Below are 23,493 nucleotides of genomic sequence, written 5' to 3'. Positions count from 1 at the left end.
GAGTCAAATATTTGATACGTGAGAATTATAACGACTATATATAAAAATTTCTCCGAATCGTAAGATACCAAAATTTCTAGCGTTGCAAGAAATCACGTACACATCTATTCTAGATTGCTTTTAACTTGACTAACGATGCCTAGGGTGCGATGTTACAGGTCACGTACATCTACTGATCAATCAAGCTGGTCCTAGCTATTAAATATTTATATTTATATATTATTTTTATATTTTCCATATGAAACAAATATTCTATTAAATAACTTTTTCTTTATATATTCATATTTCTCGAAATAAAATATTTGTTATTATCTTATTTGTATCGTAATGAATTGTATTAAACATATTAAACGTATTTGTTGAGTTCCTAAAATATTTCAATTTGTCTGAATAAAAAAATTAGTTTTTATAAAATTATAATTTTATCTAAATAAATATAATTAATATTGTATATAATTTCTCTTATATAGAAAAAATTACGAAATAATAAAAAATGATTTATTAATTAAAATTAATTTTTATTTATGAAAAGAGAAATATTAATCTCTCATTTCAATTAATATAATGGCTTTTTTGTGTATTATTCTTAAATTTTAAACTCAAATTATATTTTCACGCGAGTGTCATCGATGAAAGGGCAGCTTCAAAACATGCCTATTACTCGAATATCTTTCATCATCGTGTTGTTTGATGGTACCCCTTCATTTAAAATCAAGTGAGTAAAAAACAGCAATTGCCGGATAACGTTAGTGCATAGTCGAAATGTGCCATCCGGCCTTCATTTCCTCTTCTTTTTCCACAGTCGTTTGTTCTTCTTTATAATTTTTACATTTAAATAACATATTTCTTTCTTTCTTGGAAATTATCAGAAATTAAAATTTCCGAATTAATCTTATGAATTTATTTGGAATCATATCATTATATCATCATAATATCATATAATTATAATAATAGATTTTGAATAGTAATAATCATATAATTGAATATTTAATTATGTTCATAATAAATATATAAAGGATAAATGTCGATATCAACTGATAACGATGTGAAATAACTAAATCTGAAATATTGTTTAAATGATAAATATTGAATGTTAAATATTGTTTGATAGATAAATATAAAAAAAAAAAATATTAGAATAAATATATATTATAAAATAATTTTCTGTTGAATATTGTAATCTATATTATTTCTATTAATAAAATTTACGTGATGATATAAAATCATATTAAAAAAACATTAACTTGCTTCTAAAAAATATAATTTTGTGTGATAAATTAAGCTTTTATCGATAAATTATAATTAAATTCAATTAACAATTGGCACCTTGTCTTTTGCGTTTTGATATTAAATTGGGACGGTATTTTCAATTTAATTCCTTAATTTCAATATGTTAAATATAAATATGAAATAACATAAATAAAAAAGAAATCATTCAAAAAAAAAATATAAAATATATTTTTTTGTATATATCAATTAATTGAAATCAATCAAACTGTGAATGCTTTTGATTGATTTTGAAAAAATCATTATATTACATTAAATTGATTAAATATATGTATAAAGCAAAAAATATTTAATTGTTTTTGGTTTTAAATTGTTATCATTTTAAGTATATAACTGATTTTCAATTAATTAATAAAATCAACAATGCAATGCTATAAAAAACTAAAATATATATTATAATGTAACAAAATTGAAAATTAATTCTATAAAATTCTAAAAACAGAATTAATATATATGAAATATAAAAAATAATTTCTTACTTTTTTTTAATACAATAATTATAATTGAATTAAATTTTCATAGATCACTGAATTCATCCATTATAAATTTCTCGAATAGTAAATCCTTTCGATTATATGATCTCGTGATTGGTCGATCGTCGATCTTTGGTGGGGGAGTATAAAACGGGGTTATTTCCACGGAGCGGCGCACTGTGCGATAGTATAAGTTTGTGTTCGCGTCGATACGTGTCGCGATTTCCAAATTGCTTCTGAAACATTATATAAAATTTAATAACATTCTTGTGCATAATTGGTATAAACAATTCGGCATATTTTGAAACATAATATATTTTCTTTTTATCACGCTCGATTTCAACAGACGGTTACTAAACGAAGAACCATGTGTGTACGTACGTTGATCGGTACCGAAAGTAGCGAGCCGGTTGTAGTATATAATAATCAGAACAAGCTCCAAAAAACAAAAGAGAAATATATAAAGTTACATGATGATTTAGTCACTAAAGAATTGGAGATCATTAAACAACGAAAAAATCAGACGGTTTTCATACCAGAATTAGCTGATGACATCTTGAGGGCCAGCACCATAAACTATAGTTCACTTTTGAAAGCTTTGTCGAAGTACTATGAAGCAATACAACAGACTAAAATTTTCAAGTAAGTTACTTTTTTTATTTAATTATCTTTTTAAATATATCAATAATATCAATAATAGTAAATATTTGATAGATTAAACAAAATTGTGACTATAAAAACATATGAATGTTTTTTCCAATTTATTTTATTTTTTTATCTGTGATTTACATGGCAATAAAAAGTATTTATATTAATTATTTAACATAAAAATGTAATTCAAATTGGAATAAAATATGTAACATAAAATTTTATTTCAATGAAATTTATGTAAATATATTTTTTTAAATGAAAGTTAGTATTATTTATTATGTTTATAATTAAATTATTTAATATTATTGTAATGGAATTTTATCTTTTTTTTCTCAAGATATATTTTATGTTTTAGTAGTTTTCATATTTAAGTTATTAGCAATGTAATATTTATTTTAGACGATATATTAAATGATATTTTTATTTAATAAATTTTAAATTTCATTTCATTTTAATTAATACAATATTTTTATTTTCATAAAATTAAATAATATAAGAAAATAATGTTATAACTTATTAAAATATAATTTAATAAATTACCATGACACTTTGTTGAAACATGAAACGTAAATCAAAATTTTATTTAATATTAATTTGACACATAATAATTAAAATTACATAAATAACTGATAAATGATAATTATTTTATATATAACGAAATAAATTTTTCTTTTTTTATCTATAATAATATTATATATATTATCAATCATAAAGGCTTCGAGTAATTATAATTACTAATGAATTATAGTATGTCAACGATTAGAAAGTTAAACCTTCATTTTTGAAATACAGATAATTATAATCGTTATCGCATTAGATAAATCAAAATATATTCTTTATTTACTTCTTTGATATTGATCAAAATTATAGCGCCATTTCACTGTAATGATTTAAGATTGTAAAATATGTTATATTCATAATATAAATATAAATATTTTATATTCATTTTTCATAGAATTAATTTACGTCACGTGATCATTACAAATTTATATTTTTCTTTTTTAATTTTTAAAATATTTAATATCATATATATCACGCAAAATATAATAAGGAAAATAAAAAGTTTAAATTTGAATAAGAAAAGATTATAGATACGATAATGACAAAAGATTAAATAATAATTTTTTTTTTGTTTTCTTAAATTTTAATATTCATATTTTTAAGAATATTAAAAATATATCTGTAATTTTATTTTTACATGTTAAATTCTTTTCATTGAATAATTTTAATTAATAATTTTCTAAATAATTAAAAGTTAAAATTATTTGATATATTATATTTATTTAAAAAATATATTGCAATAGCTTAGTATATTTCTTAGAGTCCTTGAAAATAGAGAAAGGACAAAGGGGAGAAAGACATTGTAACATAATTCCGTTGAATAATTCAAAGCTCGATTGATACTATCATTGTAACAATGAAAAAAAAAATTCTGTAAAATAGAATTTAAAATGCTACGTGACTTCAATTCAAATTCATTCAAATATATTAATAATACTTATTTATATGTAAATACTATAATAAGAACAAATTTAATTTAATATGTAACAAATATATGCATATTCTATTTACCTACAGATGATAAATTTCTAATAAAAAAAAAATAAAAAATAAAAGAAATATTAATTCTTTACAATTTAATAATGAAAAAAATATTTCTATATTTAATTTATTTATATTTCTATATTTAAAGTATAGAAATTATAATTCATATATATATATATATATATATATCATAATTTTAAAGTTAAATCGAAAACTATAAAAAAAGAATTATTTTTTTATGTGAAAATTTGATATATTTTTGTGAAATTGAATATTGTAATTCTTTCTTAATAATAAATTCTTAATAATAAAAGTTTTTTTATATTGTATTATTAATATATTCAGTAGATAAATACAAAGAAAAATTATGAGAATAATTATATTTGATAATAAATATTCTATTTATTTTCAATAATACTAAAATAATTCGTTTTGCTATTTAACATAATTTTTGTGAAAAATATTTAATTGCATTTTTTTCTTTCAATTTCTTAATATTAAAATTATAGAAAATTACTTTTAGATATCTTTATTATATATAATCTTATCATTTATTATACATATATAATCTCATAATCTTTTAAATATGAAATTTTATAATATTAAAAATTATATTGTGTACATACAATAATATATAATATATATTTTATATTATATTACATATATATATTATATATTATAAAAATAAATTACAATTATATTTATGATTATGGTTATTCATAATTTTATTAGATATTTTAATTATTAAATATTAATTAAATGTTAATTATCATAAAATAAGTGGAAATTAATACAATTTTCAATATATTATGTGATAATTATGTAACAATTTTAATTAAAAATATTTACTTTGAATATTTAACTTTTAATTTATTATTTAATTTTTTCGCGGTAAAATTAATCTGAATTATCATTTTATTATATACATATGTATTATTTTAATTTATATCTATTTATTCTATGATTGCATGTATATCATTGACGTTTAAAATTTTTTAAAATATAAAAATATTTAACACGAATGCTTGCTTTGGAATATGTCAATGATAAATCTAAATACAAAAGATGTTCCTTCAATTTTATTATCGTTGGCACTTCTCCTAAACTCGTGCAATTGGTTACATATTTAATTGTTCATATAAATATGCATACTTATGTCGTTATAAATATACATATTATTGTTTTAAATTTATTGTTTCTGTTTAAAGTGCATTCACTTTCGATTAAAATTAGCAATAATAGATAATAATTATGTTTCTAACAGTGAATTTAACATGTACGCGCCAATTCTGTATGGAATATAATATTTCGCGCATGCGTAAAAATAAAAAAAAATGACGTAAACATACATTCGTTGCACGCGCGAAATATGCATAATATGGATCATAATGATTACATGAAGAAATGTAAATTTAATAGGATAATATCATATAATATATACAACATTCTATCACAATTATTAAATAACTAATTATTATAATTTGCAAGTTCGTATAATTCCATTTTAATCCAATGAATTTTGCCAAAATTATTTTTAGAATCTTTAAATATATGAAATATTTCAATATTTTGGCTAGTTTTCAAAATCAAAAATACCGTTTTCAAGAGACAAAAAAATGCAATTGTCACATGAAAAATAGCATTACTTTTTCTGCATCATTCGAAAAACTGGAAAATTAATCCAAGGATTTATTCAATGTTTTTGCTTCTTAATTTTTTTTTTCTCTTATTATGTGGCAATTCTTTTTATCTTTCGCGAAAAAATTGAATGACAATGTATCAATTGATTATGAATGGTGATAAAGATTAATGATTTCTAGATGAGGTGAAAATAGATAGTAACCAAATCTATATGTGTAGATTATTTATATAAAACTTAAAAAAAATATTTAAGTTATCTAATTACATTTATTATTTTTAATTATAATAATATAAAACTATTGTTCTTAACAGTTGAAGATATTATATTACATTATAATCTATAATAGTAAAATCTACATTTGTCGAAAAATTTTCTATAAATTTTAATTCATAAAATTTCCTATCTTTTTACATTTGCTTTGTGGATCATTTAAAACATTTTTGAGTTGTTGATAAGTCTATCTAAGTATATCTAAAATATTAATTGCACAATGTTTTTTTATTCGTAATGTACTTTCAATAATATTTTTAAATATATAAGTATTAGCAATAAAAGAATCATAATTATTTTTTATAATGTTCCATACAAAAGAATATAGATTAGTTTTGTTTTTTTTTTTTTTAGGTTATATATTTTTTTTATAGGTTAGGTTATATGTGATGAATAAAAAAATCTATTGCTATATTTTCTAAATATCGATATAAATCTTTATTATTCGAAGAAATAATTCAATAAAAAGCTATATAATAAAAGTAGAAAAAAAAAATAAAGTTATGCATCATTCATAATGCACTTTGTCGATATATTTTAATTTATTACTTGATCACAGACGACACTGATTTACGAAAAAGTATTTACTACTATGAAGGTAGAAAATTCCAAAGTGACCGGAATTATTCATGAAACTCTCAAGTCCCTAAAATTTTTTTTGACGGACGGATTGCAGTTTCAAAAGAAAAAGCAGGTAGTTGTCCAAGAATTTTAATGGCGGTAATCCCCAAGGCGCATCTGGCTTCAAACGCTGAGTCTGGCGCTTGGTCAAGAGACACATCATGAAATTTAGAAGAAGAGATGAAAGTAAACACATTGCAATAACAACAGTCGTGTATTTATCAATCAATCAAAAATACAAAATCGTTTACCAATAACATCATATGCCTATGCAAATACAAGTTCCAAATTTTTGTATTTAAACTAGAATCGATAAAATAAATTAATATAGTATAAATATCATGGCTTTGAACTTTGTCAATATTTATCAACTACAATATGATACTCTATTTGGGGAATAAAATGGGGTTATTATGTTTGTATATTAAATCCCATGAAGCATAATAGCATCTTTCTTTTTTTCCATTTGTTAAAAAAAAGTTATATAAAAAATAGAATTGTATGTCTATTTAGAGACAATTTAATCTTATCGGTTTACATTAAGGTTTAAATATATGCTTTGATTTTGACCTATAAGATAAAATGCTATATTTGCAGGGAAAAAAGAGAAATTCTTGCAGATAATGTGTTAAACACACATTTGAAGAAAACAAAGTTAAGTGAAATCAAATGACTAGTTAGATATTTTATACGTGTAGAAAAAATTTTTTAAATAATTTGGCAAATTTAAATACTTAGAAAATTTGAATTTTTAAAGATTTTTAATAGAAACAGTAAATTATTCGAATTCTTTTCGAAGCATAATAAAATTTCGAATTTTTCGAATACTAGAAATTTTAAAATGATGGAATTTAAAGTCCCGTATATTCAATTTTTTTTAGAATTTTCAAATATTTCAAAACTTTATACTTCGCAAATATTCGATATATCTTTGAATTTTTAAATTTTCAAAATTTTAGGAAGTTCAAATATTGAAATTTTAAATTCTGATGTTTTTCAAAGTTTTAAATTTTTTAAATCATTTGATTTTTGAGTTTTAAAAAATTGTAGAGTATCAAAATTTTAAATACTTTTTAAAATTCTTAAGTTGTATAATTTTTTAGAGTTTCCAACTTGGATTGGATTTTTCAGAATTTTTAAGCATTCTAAAAATGTTTAGAGTCTCCAAATATTCGATATTCTTTTAAATTCTAAAAATTTTCAGAATATCCAATTATTAGATATTTTTTCAGAATTCAAGAAAATGTTAGAAATTTAATAAAGTTCTCGAATGCTTGAAATTTAATAAATGTTAAATACTTAAGTACTTGGAACTCTCGAAATTTTCGAGAACACAAAAATGTCATAATAATGAATTCAAAATCTTAGAATATCTGATTGTTTGTTAACTATTTGGATTTCCAAATGCTTACGGAATGTTTAGTTCGATAACATAACTCCCACTTGTCCCATGAAATTGAAGTACTTACTTACTCAGTTAGAGAGCGGGCGGGCGCCGTTGTCGATTTCAATATAGGCGTACAGAGTAAGGGGGTATTGTTTGATCAACGTTTAAATCAGGAAGGTGAAATTGCAAAGCCGGTGCATGTATGCAAGTTAGCGCGCGCGTGCAATCCGAGCGATGGGTTGCGTGCCATCTCGCACGTTTCCCGCTTGCCTCTTGATAACTAGCTCATAATGCCAGCCGTATTCTATACCTGCAGTCTTCTGCTTTAGAATACGAGCGGACAGCTCGTTGGCTGAAACGTTTGCTGTTCACGCATCGAATTACGTCGATTCAGTTCCCTTTCGCAACTGGATAGTCCCTTCCTCTCTCACCTGAAAAAGGAAGAAATAATTGAACATAGTTATATCACAGTTAAAAAAGCTCAATTAACTGGTTAGATATTATAGATACTTATTCGAATATCAGAACAGTGTTGAGCTTTCATTATACTTTATACAAGATGTTAATGTATTTCTGAAAAATCGATTTTAGAAATTGAAACAAAAATTGGTATACAAAAATTTCGATTAAGATATATTTATTAAGTTTATAAACAATTTAAGTTTGCGTTAAATAAAGAAAAATGAAAACAGACATTTTATTTAACGCAAATTAAACTGTTTATAATTTAATAAATAACTCTCAAATGAAATTTTTGTACATCAACTTTTATATTTTATTTTGATCTATAAAATTGATCTTCCAATAAAAATATTCCATGAATATATTAACATCCTGTATAAAATTAATAAGATTAATTAGGAGTTATAATATAGGATAATAGAAGATAATCTTAATTGATTAGTTAGAAAAACTTAATCAAATATCAATCAAATCATTGTTAAATTGATTCTAATTTGTCATATATCGAATGTCAATTTCAATTTCTTTCATCTTTAATCTAATATTGCAAAAAAATCAAATAGTTCAGATAATATAAATATATAGCTCATTCAGATTGACCTGCTTGTTTCTCTTTGTCCTTTTTTATTTCAATAATGTTTGATACATTTCTGAAAGGAAAAGTTCACGTTCATTGAAAGTAACATCGAAACAAGGAAATAAACTATTTATATATGTATAGAAAGAGAAAGAGAGAGAAAGAGATTATGGGGTAAAATAAAAACGCCTTTGCTCGACCTCGAATCCAGTTGTAAATAATTGATGTGAGAGAGAGTTGATGTTGGCGCACCGTGCAATGATCCTAAATGATTGATGTAATCATGAAACATGCGGGATAACTTGTCGCAGACGGTTCTTATCAGTACTGTCTGCATAGTTTTATTGATAAATCGTTATCATTGTTATCCCTTCATATTTGAAAACATTTCATTAATTTAATTAATATTCATATTAAAAATCTCTTAATTAAATACCGATGGAATTTTTTAAGGAAAGGAAATATTTAGATAAATACTTTGAGCTTGACTTAAACATTTTTAAAAATAATAATTATGATAATAATTATGATTAAATATCAATACAATTTTTTCAATAGGAAGTTTCAAAGAATATAATGGCCTCAATTTAAAATTTTGTAAAATAAAGTTATTTTAATAATAATTAAAACATTTTATTTTCAAAAAAGAAATAGAAATTAGAATTTTAATTAACATAACTGAGTAATAGAAAGTTATGGATAAATAAATTTATTAACAGTTATTTTAAACATATGTATGAAACGTGCAAAAATTTTCCATAAAAGAAGAGATTCTAGAACCGGGTAGTAGTCGAGTGCTATATAATATGATTCTTGGAATTTCAACAGTATTACAAGACTTTCCAATATCTACGTATGTATACATACGCACAAATATTACGTGTAATTTATTCAACACATTATGCTTCGTATAACACATATAATTCTTTTCCAAAGAAAAACAATTTATTTAAAAAAAAATCTGATAACATACCTCACTTAACCCCTTTGACCTCATGAACACATACGTCGGATAAGATTTCTTCAATATTTCATACTTTTATAAATCTATGCGTAACAAAATCTGTAATCATTTCTTTTACAGCAATATATTCATTGTAGCAAAATCTTCTTTAATAATTAAGATATCGAATTTTATTTTCTAATTTAATACTGTAAAATATGCCTATTACAATTACTCATTAATAAGTAATGTTTGAAGATTATTTTTGGATTATTTAACCATTTCTTTGTAAATCAAATATATGTTCAAGTCACGAACATGGCTTCCCGTTTCGGACATTCCTTTGATGGTCAAGCACCTTTTTCACATCAAAATGTATAGAATAAAAAATAATCTGCGCAGAAAATTAGCGAATATTGATAAAAAAAACTTAAACACACGATAATTCGTGAATAATAATATTTTCCATTATTTCGGAATACAAACAATTCAATGTTATTGACATACAAAACATTTAATTACGTGATCGATTAATAAATCACAAAAACATGATTTCAAAATTACGAGATATGACATAAAGAATGTCGAGCAAATAGGAAGTGATTTCTATATCAACCAGTTTCGAGACAAATGACGCAAACCACAAACGTCATAAGAGTAATTTGAAAGGCTTGAAACGTGATGTAAACGTGTTTCCTATGATGATCAATTGGGCACGCTTTGTGTTCCATTCACATCGTGAAACACGTATGTATTGTTCAACGAACCGCACGAGTTCCACAATTCAAAGTACGAAATATATATCTTGGAATGGACGCAATCCGGATCGAAAATGATTTTGCATGCAAAATAAGTCGAAAACAAGAAATTGAATTTTTTTGTTCAAAAAGGAATTTTTGAAAAAATTAATTTTGAAAATTCGTGTAGTATACATGCACTTAATCAAATACATAAGAAACATTCAAATTCACTATAAGAAATGTTCATTCAATAGAAATAAGAAAATAAGTACATGTCATGTATATACTTCAATATATTCAATTTCAATTTTGTATTATTATTTTTTTTCTTTATTTTTTATTTCACTATTTTTTAATATATCCTTTTTACTGAATAAAATGATACTATTTTAACTACTTGAGATAGAAAAAAAAAGAATCTCAAGTTGCAAATTTTATTTTAATAAAATAAAATAATAAAACATAAAAATAATTATTTTACTTGAATATAAAATGATGCGAAATGATCAAAAGGAAGAAAACAATTGTTAATTTTTGCAAATGCATTTTTGTTATATTTTTAGAGAAATTATTACATTATCTCAGACTCTTATCTCTAAATATTATCTATCTCTTATCTAAAATGGATAAATCTTCTCTGAATAAATAGAAAATTTAGTTAGAAATAGAAAAATTTTTTTGAAAACTTTTTTTTTAAGAAATCCAATCGTGCTTCCAAATTTTTTTTTTCATTCAGACGATGCTAAGGGATGATTGACAACATAAGAAAAAGAAAAGAAACTCAAAAATAATTTTTAGAAGATAACCGTCCTAAAAGCACGACCAATACATTTGCAAAGGTAGATATCGGCATGAATCATCTCGATGTTGCCTCAATCCTTCCTCAAGAACAGTTTCTCGCTAATTTTGAGAAACAATGGGGACACATATAACAAATAAGGGTTTCCAATGAAACCCGCTACAAGACAGAGCCTTGCGTGAGAGTTCACAGTTTACGTCTACAACTTTATTTTTCTAATTTTTTTATAATACAAAATAAATTTTTATAAGACAAATAAGAAGTACAAGAATGTCCTTCATCACGTAATAAATGAAAGGACATTATTCTACACTTTTGATTTATTTTTGTTCCTGTTTTTCTGCTCTTGTTATAAAAAGAAATTAAATCATTAAATAATAAATAAAAAATTTTAATTTGTAGTTATAATTTCAAAAAATTATTTATTACAAGCTTTTAGAATAAAATTAAATTATCAGAGATTACTTTACGGAAAAATGAAATAAATAACATGCAATTTTTATAAACAAATTAAATCAATTAAAAGTAAATAAAAATAGATATTATTTTTTTATAGAAATTATATTTTTAAAATAATATTATTTATGAGACTTACTACAAATTTTCAAGTTCAATTTTCTCAAAATAAGGATTCAAATAAAAAAAAATATCATTTAATTTATTTATATGTTTATATGTAGAATAATTCTACTATTTTATTATATATGTACATTTACTAATTCTGGAACATTGTATATGTCAAGTTCTTAACAGACATCTGCCGCTATAAGATATATTTAGCAACTTTGAAACGAATTCATTGAACGCTTACGGGAACAGTGATGCAACTTGCAAATTACTTTGCCTTATCGCTGCAGATTTATTGCTGTATTGTCACTTTAATATTTTAAAACTCTTATTTCTTTCTGATATTTTTTTAATTAAATCATTATTGTTTCATTGTTTTATTGTGTTATATGCAGAATAATTATAAAATTGTATTAATAACAAAAAATTTATTCCATTAACTCAATATCTTTTTCTATTACTTTCACAATAAAAAAAGAAATTCGATAAAATTGTCAAAGTAAGTTCCTACTTTCGTTATTTACAATTCATATAATACTCAAAGTAACATATTCAGTAATATTTTCATTTCCAAATGAAGTATGCAATTATTCATCAAAAACAACATAAATTTATTTTTCTTTATTGAGTTTATATTTTGTTACATTATTTATTACATTATATAGAAATAAGGAATATCATTAATAATCTAGTTTGAATTAAATTTTATTCCAATATCCAATATCGATGAGTATTAATATTAAATATATAGAATCTAGAATAACAGTTTAAGAAACTGTAAATTTCATAAATAAGATCAAGTAACTCAACATCTTTAATGATGACCACGACCACTGAACAGTAGAAGATGTAAGGTATACCAACAGAAAAAAACCTCAGATATAACATATAATAAAATATAAAACATCCATTTAGATGCATGGAAACCACATATGTCTCTACACTACTTATTATATATTATATTAAACTTTCTATAAATATTGTCGCTTTGATCTTTTTTTTAATATTTTCTAACATCTTAGCATTGCGTTTCGTTCGAATTTTTTTTGTAACTTTTTGTTACAGATAAAATATAAAATAGATATGAAATGATGATGATATTCTATAAAATTTTATATTAATTTTCTTAAATATTGATCTCAAAAAAAAATGTTTTTTATATTCTCTGATTTATTACGTATTTCTATATATCATGTATCTATTTTATATATCTCGCTTGTTTTTGAAAATATTAAAAAAACATAAAACAAAAAAAAATTGAGAATAGTTTCGAAAGAAGTATAATATGGTATAATTATTTAACTTTATAATTATTTAACTATTTTAATAATTATTTAATATTGAAAGTCATATAAAAATTATATTTATATATGATTATATTTGATTATCTCCTGTACTAATAATTTTTTGATTTATATGACTATATAAGTACTTTTATATAACTATTTTTTTTATAAAGAATATCAAACTTCATCGATTCATAAAAAATATTTGATTTTATATAAAAAAATGAAATTCTTTAAAATTCTTTATGCGTTCTTCTATAAGCGAAAATAAATATAATCAAAATATAACTTGATTAAAACCATTCTTTTATCTGAAATATATTTTAATATAATGAAATATAATGAAAAACAAATGAGATATTCCATATAGAATAAAAGATAAAATTATATGGATAATAAATTAAATATATTCCATAGATAAAATTACATGAATACTCTATATGTTCAATATATTTAATCCCTTAAAATTAAAAAAATGATCAAAAAATGATTCCTAATAATATGGCAGAATTAAAATGTAAATGTAAAACAATATAAAAATATAAAACAAGCTAAATAATAAGACAAGTATATCAAATTCCAAAAAAATTTTCTATATTTCTTGTAGGATTATATCTTTTTAATAATAATTTAATAATAATAATATCTTTTTAATAATCTTTTTAAAATTTGAAGAAAATTTTACTATTAAAATTTTAATTCTGTAATAAAATCTGATAAAAATTTTTCAAAAATTCCAAAACTGAAATTTTATATTAGAAAAATATAATTCAGTAGGAAGTAACACACGAAATTTCTTTTAGAAATAAGACAGTTTTCTTAATTTTAAAAATGCTTATTTTTTACATACTTATTTCTTTATTTTTTTATAATACCATTTTTTAACAATTTTTTTTAGTTCTACAGGATTCGATATATCGAGTATTCACGTTATATCTGAAATATTTCGTATTTATTTTTCATAATATTAGAAATGTTTCAAATAAATGTTCAATAGTTTTAAAAAAATTCTATTCTTAGTTTTTTTTATCTAAGTGAGTGAGATAAAATTAAAAATTTGTGAAACTCAATTATTTATTTTTTTAAATAGAATAGAATATTTAAGTGATTAATGATTTTTTAAGAAATAATTAAATAACTGTTAAATTAATAACTTTTTGTTATAAATAATTTAATTATACAAAATAATGTGTATTTACTTATATGATTCATTTACATAAATTATGAAATATATGATTTTATTTAAAAAATAAAATTAATAATTAATATAATTAATAATTAATATAATAAAATAATTAAAATAAAATTAATCTTCATATGACCTTCATATGTCTTCTAAAAATTACATTACATTATGCCTCTACAAACCAAGCAACTTTTACTTAAAACATTTTTTAATATTTTTAAAAACAAGCTAAATAATAAAATTATATGGGATATTTAGGACATATTGATCATATAAATAAATATAAATAAAAATTGAACAGTTTCATATGAAGTTTCAGTTTCAGTTTCAGTTTCAGATTTTATTTTTTTCCATTTTTTTTTTCATAGATAGAAAATATAAGTGATGTGCGAAAATTTATTTTTTTAAATGAAATTATATATTTTTTAATGCATAAATCGATATATCCAGATATTTTTATAAAAAAAATATTTATCCAATACAAATTAAAAAATTATTAATTTATAAAATGTTTAATAATAATTAAATATCTTCCAAATTAATAACTTATTATAAAGTTTTATAAATGTATTATAAATAATTTGCTATATTTTTTTTTAATTTTTTTAATTTTCTATAAAGAATAATATATTGTTTTAATCTATATTTAATTTACATATAATACGAAAATAACAAATGAATAAGGAGATGACCTTTAAAATCCTATAATACAAAAAATAATATAAAATATAAATACTTATTTTATATTTCATTTGTAACAAAATTTATTTGTTATAATGTAATAAAAAAATTATTGAATAAATATAAAAAATGGTGGTGAAATATTACGTATGGTTAAAAATAATTAATAATTATTTGTCACACAATAAAAAATTATAAACATTAATAACCATATTATTTTTATCTCTGAAAAGTGAAAGTTGAAGAAATTTCAAGATCAAGATTTTCTATTAATTCTTATTAAACAGAGTTAAAAAAAAATAAATATTAATGGAAAATATTTGAATTAAAAAGTATAAACAAATTATAAATTAGAATTAGAATTTATCGTTAATAAATATTAAAATTATTCTACAATGTCATATTTATAATTCAAATTTACTCAGAAATTTATAAGAAATATATTTATATTAGGAATTTATTCTAGAAATATTTTATAAAACTTTTTGTGATATATTTAAATTAATAAATTGTTTTTAACTGTTTTGTTTAATGACAAATATTCCTTCTTCAAAAAAGAATTCAAAAAATCTTAATGCATTAAATTTTTGACTATTTGTATCATTTCAGAGAGATATTGGAAAGGTAAATCTGCAATTTCATTACTAAAAACATTAAGAATAACGGTATACTTTCCGCTTCTATCGCCTACGTGCGAATTGATTACATCGATATGGAAGGCACATGGCAAATATATATATATATATATATATATAACGAATGCTTTCGAGCTCCTGGCACTGTTTCTATCCTTCGACAATATACATATATTACTGTTTATTATTTTGTTATTTTTACTTTTATTTTCGTTTAATATTGTATTTTTGAAAATGATTACACCATTTATTATTCGTTGATCCATATATTTTTGATTTTCATTTCGTAAGATATTGCAACATCCACTAATATTATCTTGAAAAAGAACAGTTAGCAAATTCATCATTCACGGTATGTGTGTTTTTCTGTTTAAAAGGAAAACAATCTGTTAATGAAAGATTGAAGTTGCTATTCCATAATCTATTTTATTCAATCTATTATTTCATTCCAATTTATATTTAAAAAAAAAGAAAAAAATACAAAAATATATTATATATAAAGATATATTTAAAATTAAGAAATTAAAAATAATAAATTTAAAAAATAAATTTAAATAACGAAAATATAATATTGATATTGTATCTAATATTTTGATTTACTTTTTTTAGTATATTTCAATATAAAAAAATATATAAAAAAAATTTTATTATATAAAATTAAATTTTTGTACTAAAAAATAAATAAAAATAGAAATATTTTTATTATCTTTTAGAACCATTTAAACATTTAAATTTTTCTATATATTTAATCGTTAATTGTAAAATTTATTTAATTCTTTTCTTTTGATTTTTTAATATTTTTTTTATTTTTTTTTTTAATTTATTAATTTCTTCCTTATATCTTTCATTAATTTCCATTATTTCTTGAATAAAGAATAATATGATTTAATTTAGAAGTAGTCGATGAATGAATTTCTTCTTTGCTGAAATTGTTGCGAGACATCGTACTATTTTAGCATCATGTGGCGCCTGAAACGATGAGATTACACGAGTTTCATAAGTCTGACTTAAACCAGATTTAATAATAAAATGTGACGAATAGTGTAAATTGTATCGATGATAAGGTTGCTATATATCGTCTTTTGATTTTGAATTAAATCTAATTAATCAATTATTTTTCTTTAAAGAAAAAATTTTTACATTTAAATTATTCATGAATTTTTATTTTTTTATTTTTTGAAAATCAATAAATTAATAAACAAGTTTTTGATCGTCTTTCATGAATATAATATCTTATAGTATCTTATAGTATATGAATATAATCTTTTTTAAAAAGAGAGATTTATATATTAACATTCTAATTACTTGTTATTTGTGTGTGTGTGTGTGTGTGTGTGCGTGCGTGCGTGCGAATAATTTTCAAAAATCTTATATAAGACAAAAATTATTAATATTTTTTAATAATTTAATTATTATATTCTTATCAATTATTATAAACTTTTATTTATTTTAATTTATTTCTAACTATTTTCAATATTTTTATATTTAATATTTGTATAATGTATTAAATATAATATATATTTTTCATTTTTTATGTTACATTAATTTCTATAGAAAATTTATAATATCTAAAAATTAAAATATTTTAGCACAAAGTTTGCGATAAAATTTTAAATATAAATGTTTCTTGTAGTCAACTTATAAACGAGTTGTTGTTTCTAATTAAAAGCATTCGAAGCTCTTTTAATTAATGTGATGGCTTTCTACGAACGATAGCAATAAATATAATTAATGATCAGTCTTACATTCTGAAATTATAAGTCTTTAACTCGTTAAATGGTGCATTCTTCAAAACGAAGCACAAATAAGTCGTACAAATCTTTTTAACACTTGAACAAAGTATTAAAAGAAATTATAGTTTATCATGAAACTATAATCAATATTATTAAAAAAATTTTTATTATAATTTTTTATAATATATATTCCATTATAATATTATAATATATATTTTATATATATATATATAAAAATTGGAATATAAACATTTATATTATAAAATGAAATAATTATTGAAATAATTTTTAAAAAATAATTCAAATAATTTTTTTTATTCAATAATAATCAAAATATTACTTTTTTATATTCTGTATGATTTTAAAAAAATGATACTTAACATAACAATAAAAAAATTTTTAAATATATTTTTGAAAATAATTATATTTATTAAATTGAAAAAAGTAATTGATCTATATAGATTGTTGAAAATTTCCAAGTAAATATAATATATATTTCCAAGTAAATTATATATTATTAATTTTTTTAATAATTCCTTTAATCAAGATTTTTTTCTATATATTTTTTCTATATTTTTTTCTATAATTTTAATATTAAAATAAATATAATTTTAATATTTTATTTTTATATTATAAATATTATAATAAAAATCACACCAAAAAATTAAAAATTATAATAATACTTTTTAATGCTATTATTAATATAAAAGTTCTTTTCTTATAGAATCTTATTTTATACAACACAACCGGCTCACATAATTATGATCGCAGCAGTCCTATGTGTCACATCAGCTCTTGTACCAACTAGAGACAGAATGCATGTTGGTTATCCTCAATCAAGAGCAACATCCTTCATTTATTTAGCTTCCTTCGTGATGCATCTTGGTGCTCAAATTTGGATGACTTTTATATCAGGTAATTAAATAAAACAGAAACAAAAACTAAAAAAATTTTAAATTTCAATCATTGAAACTTAAAAAAAATTGCCTTTTAAATATGCAGGTCTTTCCTTGTATTTCGCATTACCAAGACACACGTTTGGAGAAGTGCAGCGTATCTTGTTCCCTAGATATTTCACTATCAATGCGTGTCTCAGTTTAATCACACTTCTTATTTTTGTTAAACATCATCCTATACATACTTGGAATACTGAAATTGCCATTCAGGTTGGTAAATTAATCAATTAAAATTTGAAAATTAATTCTATAAAATTTAAGCAATACAATTTTAATATTTCATTCTAACATATTTCATTTTATCTTTTTATTATTTTTATGAAATGATTCTTAATAATTAATAAATATATGCATATATTTTCAGGTTGGTGGTATGTCTAGTGCTTTCTTTTTAGAGTTATTGATACGACTTTATTTGACTCCACCTCTTCTACGATTAATAGTTCAAAAAAACACTTTGGAACGTGCTGCTGGTATCGGTAATGAAATTGGTGTTCATAATCCTGGCCCTCTGAAACACTGCCCTCACTATTTAAAAATTCATCAAGCTTTTAGACGCATTCATGTTTATATAGCAATGGGAAATATGCTGACTATGGGATGTACAGTGCTACACCTCCATTATATAGCTAATAAATTATGCGTACTTTAAAAAACTTTTCATTAAATATAAATTTTATTGAATATATCTGTATTAAGAATCCTCTAATTACAGAGTAACTATATTATATTATGTAACTATATTAGCAAAAAACGCTAATTGATTTCATTATTAATATTTACTGCTAAAGTACAGAAGATATTTAATGAAGATAAATGAATTTCTAAAAAGATTCTCTAAAAGAAATAAGAGCCATGAGGCTAATTATTTGCCCATCAACAATGAATTGAATATTCTAAAATACGTTTCTCCATATTTTATTCATGGAGAATAAAAAAGCTGAACTTGATCTATACCTGTAGAACGAGTGTTCAGTGTAATTTATGAAAGCATTTGTAAAATTTCTAAAAAACATGACTCATTAATTTATTATTAACGCGATGCATTAATTATAATAAAAATGTACCGATATACAAATGGCGGTAAACATAAGATTTTTATATTTTATATTTAATTGCAAGATAATTAGTTTTTTGACATCGATTAATTTTTTGTTTGTTCCTTTCTTCTCTGAAAAATGTACTGTGCGTGTTTGTGGATCGTGTGTGTGCCTCCGATTAAAATGTAAGAGAATCACTTGGTTGTTTAAAGAATGAATGAATCATAGGATTAGTAAATAAAATACCCAATTTAGAAAGAGAGAAAAATGTATGATTAGTCTTTATTTTTTAAGCGAATATATACGAAATTTAAAGAAGTATTCTTGGAGAAGAAAACAATAAAATAAGTCTTGCCAAAGTTTAATATAAATTATTGATAGAAATAGTATTTTAAAAAGTTTATTTGACATAGTTATATATGCACTTAATTAATTAATTGAGAAAAAGGAGAAAACACAAGATCATCAACTATATTAAATAAATAGGTAGTGAAAAACTTACTCTGTATCAGAGTTAATGATATTTATTGAAGTAGTGATAGTATTATAATTTAATAGTCTAATCTTATATCTGTATAAAGTTATCTGATATTTCATGAAAAATCAACAGAAGATTATTGTGGAAAATGAATGTATTAATTGGCTAATATTTTATACTCTCGCATACACATTTCATTATTGTAAATAATGCATCTCGCTCATTAAGTTGTAAATTATAAAATATTTGAGTACCAATATAAATCGTTCTTTTCTAAAACTTAAATTGTACTAATTACAAATCCCATCACGTTTTTCTGAGTACAAAAGATATAATTCTCAGTTCTTAGTGATTAATTTAAACTATTGAAATAATAAATATATAAAAAGATTTACTTTTTACAAAACATAATTTTACAAAAATTGCATATAAAATATTTTATTATTAATACTAGTATCACGAATGCTACTGTTATACCTTTTTTTGAATTTAATAAAAGAATTTGATAATTTTTTATTAAAATACAAATGTGTATTGCATTTTAATATAATAATAACTTTTGCATATGATTTTTAACAACCTATATTACTAATGTAAAAGTGTATGAAAATCTATTATTATATTATGATATTTTTTTCTACAAAATCAAGTCTAAGTATAAACATATATACAATTATATAACGTAATAGATATATTTTATTTTGTTGCATTTCATGTGGATTGTTTAAATTGATTAATTAATTTAATATTTCTTCTGGAAGAAATAGATTAATTTTATCATCACAAAATAAGATACATCGATTACGATCATATACATTATTATAAATATACATGTGATTTATCGTTATTTATATTCATTTTTACGCTATTATTTAACTTCTAATTATTTAATGAATTCCTTTGTATGATTTAGTCAGTCATATGACAATTTTTAAATAAATCTAAAATTTTTAGATACATAAAATAATCATAAAAATAAAATATCGTATTATCGTTAAGTTAACATGTACATATACTGGATATTTTCAAATCAATTCACTCTATTATCACCTTATTTACTCTAATAATTTGAATATGAAATCATGTTGTTTTAAAATTTATACATATTTTTTAAATAAAAAATAATCATTAATTACATCAGATATTTTTATCTATATAATTTTGAATATCTTAATATCTTCAAAAATAACTAGTATTTGTACATGTCTATTTTACAGGTACAAAATAAGTATAAAAAAACTTATAATAAAGATGAAATTCTGTACAAATACTGAAGTCCAATACATGATTTAGTGAATTTTAGTAAATGATTTGAAAGAAAAATTTGACACATAAAATGTCATAAATCTAATGAAAAATGTTTTTGTTTTTATACTCTAAGAATTTCTGCTGCTTTATTATAACAAATCGCAATCCAGTCAGGTTGTGTAGCACCCCACTGAATTTGATTCACTTCTCCTTCTGCAGCAGTATAAGCAAGAATTGGATCTTCTATAGCTCTTGGCATTTGTTGTATATCCCAAATTAATGCCTGATGATCATCTCCTGCTGTACAAATGTGACAAGATGAATGAGGAGCCCAGGCAATACCATTAACACTTGCTCTGAAGGAATATCAAAATAAAAAATTTATAAAATATGTAAAAAATTAAGATCCAAATATATATATTTTATATACCTATGATTATTAAGTCTCGCAACTGGCGTACATGGAACACGGACATCTAAAATAATTACTTCACACGCATCCATTGCAACTGTTGCAAGATAATTAGGATCTTGTTTATTCCATGCCAGTCTCAAGAGTGGTGTATGCTGAGGATCTTCATAGATTATTGTTGAATGTTCTAAATGCCGCAAATCAAACATTCTCACAGAACCATCTGCACCAACGGATGCAAACATATCACGACCACCGCCAGCACGGCTAAATGCTATATCATATACCTCTTTATCATGAGCAATTAATTGAGTTTTAACATGGCCAGTGACCATATTGACTCTACCCAAAACTTGACCAGTTTCTAATCCCCAAATAGTACATGTTGTATCTATACTAGAAGTACCAATTAAATTTGGATCTACTTCATTCCAATCAAAAGATGTAAGAGGAGCACAAAAATCTGAATTTTTATTATTATTTAGAACACATTCCAAACGAGTTTCTGGTTCAGCTGCCCGCCAAACTCTCAAATAATCTCCAGATGTAGCTAGAAGATCTGGAAATAATCCTGTAAACATTTATAATAAAATATATATAATATTTATATATAATATATAATATATAATAATATATAATATTATATTATATTATATGTATAATATATAATGTATAATATATAATATATAATATAATAGAAATAATACCTTTACTATCTGGTATCCACATAATTTTTGTAGTTGGATAAGGATGATCAAATGTACTTTTGGCACTAAATTCAGAAGTTTCTTCATCAAGTGAAACTATTTGTACTTTATTATTATATTCTTCCACAAAACTCCCAAGAGCTAAACGAAATCGTTTATCAGGTCTTACAGACCAATTAATACTATATAATGGCCATGGTGCTTCATATTTATAAATTTCTTTTCTTTTTGGCGGTACACTATGTAACGCCATTTTTTTTTATATTTTTGTCACCTATAGTAATTCATACTAAATATAAATTATATGATAAATATATATAATTGTTTTTACATGTATAATCATTTTTATATTTATATTAAATATATAAAAATATAAACTAATTAATTATATTTTTAATTTATTGTATGATACAGTAATAATATAATATTAATATACATTTAACTATAATTTCATAATATATAAGTAAACAAAATAATTGTTTAGATTTCGATACTAACCTAAAATCTGAAGCGTATAGAGTGTGATCGTTTTTCGATGTTATCTGTTTCTAACTTACGATAATTTTTTCAAATTAAGCATATTATTAAGAAAAATATTTAATGATAAAAATGCTAATCAAAAAAAAGTCAATATTTATTCAAATTACAATTTTTCATAAAAATATAGAATTAATCAAATCTTTTATGATAACATAAAATGGCGCTCTTATAAATTTGACATTTTATTGGCATGAGCATTTATCTCTTATAATATATTATATATATTTTATAACAATAATATTTAATTAATTCTAACAAATAAAATACGTTTTATAAATATTCAAAATTTTATAATATCAATATAATCTCAATAATGTTTATGATTATTTATTTTAAAATATATCTTCGAAAATTTTAATATATATATTGTAAATTTTTTATTTATTATAATTAAGAACATAATATCTTAAAAATTAGAAATTTATTTTTAATTTAAATTCAATTGTATATTCAATTTCAATATATATATATTCATTCAAATAAATTTTTATTCCTATATAAATTTAATTTTATTATTCATTTAAATATTTTCCAATTACTTTTTATAAAATAATTTAATAAAAAATCATATTAAATAAAAGTTATTTTATATTTATATTTAATTATTAAATAATATTTAAAATTAAA

At 21.5% G+C, this 23,493-nt stretch overlaps 2 protein-coding genes across 3 annotated transcripts; one reads left to right on the top strand and one right to left on the bottom strand.

The window, feature by feature from the left end:
• The first annotated feature begins 1,923 nt into the window (after nt 1-1,923).
• Nucleotides 1,924-20,238, top strand: LOC107993348 (transmembrane protein 205). The gene is made up of 4 exons (XM_062085465.1): nt 1,924-2,402; nt 18,210-18,400; nt 18,488-18,651; nt 18,806-20,238. Exons 1-4 carry the CDS (start codon nt 2,128-2,130, stop codon nt 19,091-19,093), a joined length of 918 nt encoding a protein of 305 aa, XP_061941449.1. The 5' UTR covers nt 1,924-2,127; the 3' UTR covers nt 19,094-20,238.
• Nucleotides 19,990-23,050, bottom strand: LOC107993347 (DDB1- and CUL4-associated factor 7). Of its 2 annotated transcripts, none has more exons than XM_062085464.1 (4): nt 22,825-23,050; nt 22,327-22,615; nt 21,638-22,190; nt 19,990-21,563 (listed from the first exon to the last, which is right to left on the bottom strand). In XM_062085464.1, exons 2-4 carry the CDS (start codon nt 22,577-22,579, stop codon nt 21,329-21,331), a joined length of 1,041 nt encoding a protein of 346 aa, XP_061941448.1. In that variant the 5' UTR covers nt 22,580-22,615; nt 22,825-23,050; the 3' UTR covers nt 19,990-21,328. The 2 variants fall into 2 exon arrangements, with proteins under 2 accessions (XP_061941448.1, XP_061941446.1); XM_062085462.1 differs by having other exon boundaries at nt 22,327-22,600.
• Nucleotides 23,051-23,493: the final 443 nt, after the last annotated feature.

Source organism: Apis cerana, linkage group LG15 (assembly GCF_029169275.1).
Source record: "Apis cerana isolate GH-2021 linkage group LG15, AcerK_1.0, whole genome shotgun sequence".
NCBI classification, from domain to species: Eukaryota; Metazoa; Arthropoda; class Insecta; order Hymenoptera; family Apidae; genus Apis; species Apis cerana.
This window is presented reverse-complemented; position numbering and strand designations above follow the sequence as displayed.